General features: G+C 41.1%; 1 protein-coding gene across 1 annotated transcript; it reads left to right on the top strand.

Moving 5' to 3' along the window:
• The first annotated feature begins 2,055 nt into the window (after positions 1-2,055).
• On the top strand, positions 2,056-3,829 carry LOC118834015 (zinc finger protein 501-like). Its single transcript, XM_036741453.1, has one exon. The coding sequence runs from the start codon at positions 2,094-2,096 to the stop codon at positions 3,552-3,554; it is 1,461 nt and encodes a 486-aa protein (XP_036597348.1). The 5' UTR covers positions 2,056-2,093; the 3' UTR covers positions 3,555-3,829.
• The last annotated feature ends 4,099 nt before the right edge of the window (positions 3,830-7,928 follow it).

The raw sequence follows: 7,928 nt of genomic DNA, 5'->3' as shown, positions 1-7,928 counted from the left end.
GCTATACCCAGACCCTAGTTCTAGCCCCTCTGCTGTCTGGATGCTACCACTGCAGCAACTCTGTACTACAACTATTTTTATGGAGAAACATCTTTTCCTTTCAGTAGTACCCTCAGCATTGGGTTGGGAAGTGGGATCACTGAGTCTGAAGAGTTTTGTCACTCTTGTCCTCTTTTACCATAACACTTCCCCAAAGATGGCGCCTGTTTACAGCCCCAGCTCCACTAGGTGTGTTACAACACTTCTGTCTCGATGAAGCTCCATCACCATTTAATTTTATCCTTTACTTTCTAAAAAAAATAATTTTGCTAACTAAATGGGGGACAAGGAAGTCTTGTCTCTGTTGTTTTAATTCACATTTCTTTGATTACTGGAGAATTTGAACAGTTGTGCAGTTCTTGGTCATCGTCTGTGTTCCTGAGAAGTGTGTGTACTTGGGACCATTTCTCTTTTGGCAGATAAATTTATAAAATTCTAACAAGTCCTTATGGATTTGGAATATCAGATTTTGTGCAGAAGTAATTATCCTTAGATTTTTTTCCCTTGCCTTTGTATTCCCGTTTCTTTATTTCTTGTGCTGCAGCCCTTTAATTTTACAGAGTCAGTTGCATCTATTTTGTCTCTTTTTATTTTGTTTTAGTAACATTAACAATTTTGCTCTTTTATAGTTACAATGCACATATAATTTTATTCCATTTTTCCTAGTATGTGTTTTCTTTTTTATATTTTGATTTTTTATTACCTAGGAACTTTTCATGTTGTGTAGTATGAGATGTGATGTATCCAGTTTATCCTCATACATGCTGTCTAATTTTTTAAGTAATATTATTGAATAATTATTCCCTTGTGATCTGAAGTTATCAGACATTATTCTGTTATATACCTTTCATTCTTATTATAAATTAACTATTCTTTTAATCTATAAGTTAATTTGGGTAGTATCGCCATCTTAGTTATAGACATTACAGAATTTGTCAAAATCTAGGCAAACTATTTATGACATTCCCATGGTCTACTAGACATAACCATGTTACAGAGGAAATGCTTTTAGTCCAGCTTTTCTTGTTCTTGAAGAAGCTGGGATATTGCCACTTTTTTTCTGTGTTATAGAAAATGTAATAACTGAATGACCTGCTAACCTTACAAGATTATCTGAGAGATCAATGAGAAAGCACTTAATAAAGTAGAAATGACTGTCCAAGTGTTGTTGTTGGCCTTCATTCTTGAAGAGGACCAAAGTGGCATCACTATGTTAGAATCGAGTTCTAGTGCGACTGTGGCTCATCAGACCAATTGGAGCTTGGAGTGCTCAACTACAGGTCTGGCACAAAGAGTCCAGATGAACATTTGGGGTGGATTCTCTAAATTTGCGTGTCTTGCGTTTCTTTTGAGCTATGTCAGTTCTTCTTTGCTTATAGAGCACAGCATTTTCTCTGATCAGGGCACACCATACTGGGTGGTCCTGTGCCAGTGTCTCCCACATCACGTAATCAATTCCAGAGTTCTTGAGAGAAACCTTCAGAGTGTCCTGGTATCACTTCTGACCACCACGTGAATGCTTGCCCAGTGTGAGTTCTCCATAAAATAGTCTTTTAGGCAAGCTTATATTTGGCATTCAAACATCATGGCCAGCCCATCATAGTTGTGATTTCTGTAGTAGAGTTTGAATGCTTGGCAGTTTCGTTTGAGAAAGGACCTCAGTGTCTGGTATTTTATCCTGCCAGGTGATTTCAGAATCTTTCCAAGACAATTCAGATGGAAGGGATTCAGTATTGGCATGGCGCTGGTAGACTGTCCAGGTTTCACAGGCATACACAGTAGCTCTGTAGACCTTCAGTTTGGTCTAATACCTCTTCTCTCCCACACTTTTCTTTGGAGTCTCCCAAACACTGAGCTAGGTCTGACAATGTGTGCATCAACCTCATTATCAAGAGTATTATTCTTATTTGATGTATGTTTTTATATTTGAATTATTTTCTTTATGAGTATGGTAGAACACAGGACTAAGTATGATGAATGGGTATCAGGAAATACTTGTTGTCTTTCTTTCAGATTGGAAGAGGAGCCCTGAAACCAAGGAGTCACCCCCCAAGATGGGCAGTTTTATGGAAGAATCATCCGAGGACACAAGTGAAATAAGCGATGTTCCCTCTTCCTCTAGAATGGGACAAAGTGAGGATTATGGGGCCGAGTGCAAGAGGAAGCAGAATATAGAAGAGAAAGATCATTTACCCAGTGATTGTGGAAAGGCCTTCCTTCAGAACACCAGCCTTATTGGCCATCAGAGAATAGATGCTATAGAAAAACCTTATGCATGCAACGAAAGTGAGAAGGGTTTCTGTCAGAACCAACTTTTTACTCAAAACCACAAAATTCTTACAGAGGAGAGATCTTTTATATGTGATGAATGTGGCAAGGTCTTCCACCAGAAGTTAGGACTTAGGGAACACCAGAAAATTCATACTGCAGAGAAATCTTATGAATGTATTGAAAGTAGAAAGGCCTTGTGTCTAAATAATAAACTTACTCAACATCAGAGAGTTCATCCTGGAGAGAAACCTTATGAATGTAGTATATGTAGGAAGGCCTTCCGTTGGAAGTCACATCTTACTCAACATCAGACAGTTCATTCTGGTGAGAAGCCTTATGTATGTAATGAATGTGGAAAGGCTTACCACAAGAGGTCAGTGCTTACTGAACATCAGAGAACTCATACTGGAGAGAAACCTTATGAATGTAATAAATGTGGAAAGACCTTCAGATGGAGCACACATCTCAGTCGACATCAAAGAATTCATACTGGAGAGAAACCTTATGTGTGTGAGGAATGTGGGAAGGCCTTCCGACAGAGGACAGTGCTTACTGAACATCAGAGAACTCATACAGGAGAGAAACCTTATGAATGTAATGAATGCGGAAAGTCGTTTCGATGGAGGACAGTGCTTGCTGAACATCAGAAAACCCATACTGGAGAAAAACCTTATGAATGTAATGAATGTGGGAAGTGCTTCCATTGGAACACAAACCTTACTCGTCATCAGAGAATTCACACTGGAGAGAAACCTTATGAATGTGGGAAGGTCTTCCACCAGAAGTCAGCACTTACTGAACATCAGAGACCTCATACTGGAGAAAAACTTTATGAATGTAATGAATGTGGAAAGACCTTTCAATGGAACACAAACCTTACTCGACATCAAAGAATTCATACAGGAGAGAAACCTTATGAATGTACTGAATGTGGAAAGGCCTTCCGGTGGAGTACAGTGCTTATTGAACACCAGAGAATTCATTCTGGAGAGAAACCTTATGAATGTAATGAATGTGGAAAAACCTTCCAGTGGAACACAAACCTTACTCGACATCAGAGAACTCATACTGGAGAGAAACCTTATGATTGTAGGAAAGTTTTCCATCAGAGAACCCAGCTCACTGAACATCAGAGCATTTGTGGTGGAGAGAAACTTTTTGAGTGTAATGAGTGTGGGAAGACCTTCCATCAGAAGGCAGGACTTACTCGACATCAGAGAACTCACACTAGGCAGAAACTTTAAGAATGTAATGAATGTGGAAAAGCATTTCACAGGAGCATAGAACTTACTGGATATCAGACAATTCATACTTGAGATAAATCTGCTGAATATATTATGTAAAGGAATGCTTCCTGCCAGAAGACTGGAGTCACCATCATACAGTTTGTACTGGGGGAAAAAACACCTTAACAAATGTAATGATTGTGGGATAGCTTTCTTCAAGAACAATGAACTTTCTCAACTTCAGAGGAATATTGGGAGAAACCTGAGTAATGTACAGTATTATGAAGAAAATGTACATCAAAAGGATTTCAGAGTACATACTTTTCTTGAAGATTTTAGTATTTAAAAAGAATTTTTATAAATTAAATCAGTCTCATTTGTCACATGGGATAATCGAAACCTTTTCATCTGTCCTCAAGCTTCCAAGTTACTTCTTCCCCCAGGATTCAAGTTTATAGCCGATAACTTAGACTGTTAATTGAGAACATGGTGGTAGTCTGGCAACAGCTCCTTCCCTAAAGTTTACTCCTCCAAAATTTGCAAATCATCACCAGCACTTCCCTCTTCCTTACAGAGACCAAGAGAGTTATCCCTATTCATTGTTAAAGCTTAATCTATGCTTGTGCCTTTGATCTCATGCAGTATGACCTACTCTGGACCCTTATTCCATCATTCTCATTCATCAGAATATTCATTCTCTGATGCATCTTCATTTTATTCCTCTCCATTAATTTCTTACTGTATTCAAATATAGTCATAATACCTCCACCCCAAATCTGTACCCCTAATTTGCCACTCCCATCCACCAACCACTTCATTTTTTTTCTATCTTTACTACCCCAAACTTGTTTAAAAAAGAAAGTGCTTCCATCCATTTCTGGTTTCTTACAATCTACCATCTCTTTGTAAGCGGGGTTCTTTCTGTCCCAAACCAGTCACTCTCCTTGCCTTGAGGTCCCTTCCAAACTCAAAGTCTGTGATCCCAGGAACTACCAAATACCACAGTCCTTTCTCTCCTCATTCTTTTTTCTCCCTCTCTTTGACAAAGAATTTGATCTGTTTGACTACTCCTGACTGCTTTCTCTTCCGGAAACAAAATTATTTGTTTCTCTTTTTTGACTGCTCTCTCTTTCTCTTTTACTGGCTTCTCTTTTTCCTGAGACATTAAAGTAGATGTCCTCTAAGGCCCTCTTCTCTCTATAGTACACCTTCCTTGGGAATTACATTTGGTACTTTTATGGTAATTGAAGACTTAAGAGACACTCAAAATAATTTCAAACCAGATGGGAAGGTGGGGAAGGGGCTTGATGCTTTGCATAGCATCTGGATCACCTTCACTGTATTTAAAAAAAATTTTCACTAGGTTTTATTTTTAAGGATATTTAGCTTCATTTTAAAAAATGTTTTATAAATGCGTTTTATTTTTGGTGTACCAAACCATTTCCCAATAACTTTATTGCCATCACCATCGGCATCCTTCCCAGCCTCAGAACACTATCAACACCACTTTTGCTAGTGGAACAAGCTTATCCATCAGCTCTCATATGACTCCATCCTTTGACTTCTCAAACCAGAGTTTTGTCCTCAACCGCCATTCCCATGTTTTTCACTTAAGGAAATGGAAGCTCCTTGAACGCAGGGACTGCCTCTTTTTTTTGTATTTGTCTCCCCAGCATTTAGCATGCAGCACTTGACTCAGTGGAAGTAAACAGCCCTGTTCCCCTTTTGGAAATATTAAGAAAGCATTTTTCTCAGCATCCTCCTAGCCTGAAGTGTTTGGACTAATCTGAATGAGAAACTTTCTCAGTTTTTCTGAAACTATGCCCTTCATGAATCATTTTTCACCCTTATCAGAGTTCTCATCTCATTCTTTGAGGTGCACTGGCTGAAGGTTAGGGAGAATCCCTGTTGCCCTGTTCAGTAGAGCTGGGGCATTTGTCAGTGTAGAAGCTGTACTCTTTCTCCACACTTGGACCCAGTCAGGGTAATGATCAGACTAAGGAAAGGAAGAAGTCCTTCAAGTCTCTTGAATTCTCTCTCAACCAGCTAGAAAGGGGAATTTTTAGACAGAGTGGCGGAAGCAAGATTGAATGGCTTTAGGAAAGTGAGTCTCCCAGAGTCCCCTGAAAGTTAAGTGAGTAGTTTTTTTTTTTTTGGAGCAAACTATGAGGAGCTAATAGGTTCTCCTGGAGCAGAGGTGACCTCAGGCCAAGCCCTGGCTCTCAGGGTCAGAAGTGACCTCAGGTAAGGTCCTGGCTCTCAGGGTCAGATCCAGGCTTCTATCCCTGACAGACAACTGGATCAAGTATGGATTCTGCCTGAGACAAGACAAGGGTTTAAAATACACTCAATGTCCTCTCTCAACATTGATCCTACACACTCAGCTCTGGAGTGGGCTGATCACTGTAATGCCTGGCCTTAAATGCCCCCAACTCAAAACTGAAGAAGTTGTCTCCAGAACCAGGTCATGAATTCTCAACTAAGGATGAGTCTTAACAAAAACCTCTGGCTACCCATCCAGGTGCCACACCTAAACTAAAGTAATAGGCCTGCCTTCTGGTGCGCAGGAACACAAGCAGCCCCGGTGTGGGCACCACTTCCCCTTGTGTCCTTGGGCAGTGGCACTGGAAATGTGCCACTTACAGTCTTGCCTTTATGAGGGATGCCTTGGCCTGGCTCAGGCTCTGGGTTGGAGGGACATGCCTGAAAGCTGAGCAGTGTGGCTGGGTCAGGCGGGCTGCAGGGAAGAGGTGGGCAGTCCTTTGCTCCATAGCCTGCCTCTCCTTCCCAGAGGGGTACAGCTGGCACTTCTACCCAGGCACCTTCTCCCTTCAGATGCTAGCTGTGCCCCCTCTGAAAGCTGACTTGTTCATTGGATGATACTATGGATGGGTGGGAGGGAGTGGCGGACTATTGCTTTAACCAGACACACAGCTTCCCTGGCCCCCCACCCCCACCCCTTCCCTTCAGGGTCGGGGCAAGAGCTTTAGGATAGGAGTCTTTGGACAAAGATTCAAGTGATGCTCTTGCCATTTACTATCTGGCAGTCCCTTGTCCCTTTTCTGTTTCTTCCTCTAAAAAAGGTGTGTGGGGGGGAGGTTGGAGCCTCTCTAAGGCACCTCTCAGCTCTGAGGCAGTTGGTGGTTCAGGGGAAAGCACTGGCCTTGGAGTCAGGAAGACCTGAGTTCAAATCCAGCCTCAGACACTTATTAGCTGTGTGACCTTGGGCAAGTCACTCAACCTCTATTTGCCTCAGTTTCCTCATCTGTAAAATGGAGATAATAGGATAAAGGATGTCGTGAGGATGAAGTAAGATGCAAACCCTGAAGTCCTAATTGCTGGCTATTATTTGTGATCTTTTGTTCTGATCTTTGCGCTTTAAGACCCTCGGAACAGAACCAATCTACACCCAGGACCACTGTTTTCCTTATGTAATTCCCTCAGTATGCTTTGAAGTCATTGAAGTCCTGAGGAGACAGTGGTTTCTTCTCCTGTTGTTTTAGTCCTTGGGGATATTGTTTTCCCAGCTCTTCTTAATTAACTCTTCATGTTTCTCATTCTTTCCACCACAGTAATATCCCATTACGTTCATGTCTCCTGAGTTGTTTATCCATTCCTCAATCCACAGGCACCAATTTTGTTTCCAGTTTTTTGCTACCCCACAAAATGTTGCTATGAATACTTTGTTGTATGTGGGACCTTCTTTCTGTTTCTGGGTCAAGGGTACAGCCCTTGACGAATTGTACAATGCCTAGCCCATGTTAATCGACTTTCTTAAGTTTATTAGTGGATTTCCTTTAACTTACTTGGCTTCCCTTGGATGACAACAGAACTAATTTTTATCATTTTTTACTAAGCAAAAGAAAAAAAAAAGAAAGGTTTCAGACACTGGAAAAAAAATCCCCAACCCTTTTTTCCTGTGAAAGCAAACTTTCCAAACTATTAAATTACTATCTCAGGAAAAGTTGGAGTTAATACTTCAGGAGGTTCTAATGCAGTGTTTCTAAAAGAAACAAACCGCTCATGATGACATCCGGCCATGCTTCCGTATTTTTTCATTTCCCTGTGAAGAGTAAGACTGACTTCATCCTCAAGCAACCGTGACTATAAGAACCTATTCAATAAGATCATTCTTCTGAAATTGTTCAGTCATTGCAGTTGTGACCACATTGGAGGTTTTCTTAGCAGAGACACTAGAGGGGTTTGACATTTTCTCCTCCAGCTCATTTTATAGATGAGGAAACCGAGGGTGAAGTGACTTACCTAGGGTCACACAGCTAGTAAGTGTCCAAGGCTAGATTTGAACTCAGGTCTTCCTGACTCCAGGCTCAGGTCTCTATCCACTGCGCCACCTAGCAGCCCCTCTTCTGAAATTACAGGGATGTTGCCAAG

The sequence above is a fragment of the Trichosurus vulpecula genome, chromosome 1 (genome assembly GCF_011100635.1).
Source record: "Trichosurus vulpecula isolate mTriVul1 chromosome 1, mTriVul1.pri, whole genome shotgun sequence".
In the NCBI taxonomy this organism is placed as follows: domain Eukaryota; kingdom Metazoa; phylum Chordata; class Mammalia; order Diprotodontia; family Phalangeridae; genus Trichosurus; species Trichosurus vulpecula.
Note: the sequence above shows the minus strand (reverse complement) of the source record. Positions and strands in the feature narration are given on the sequence as shown.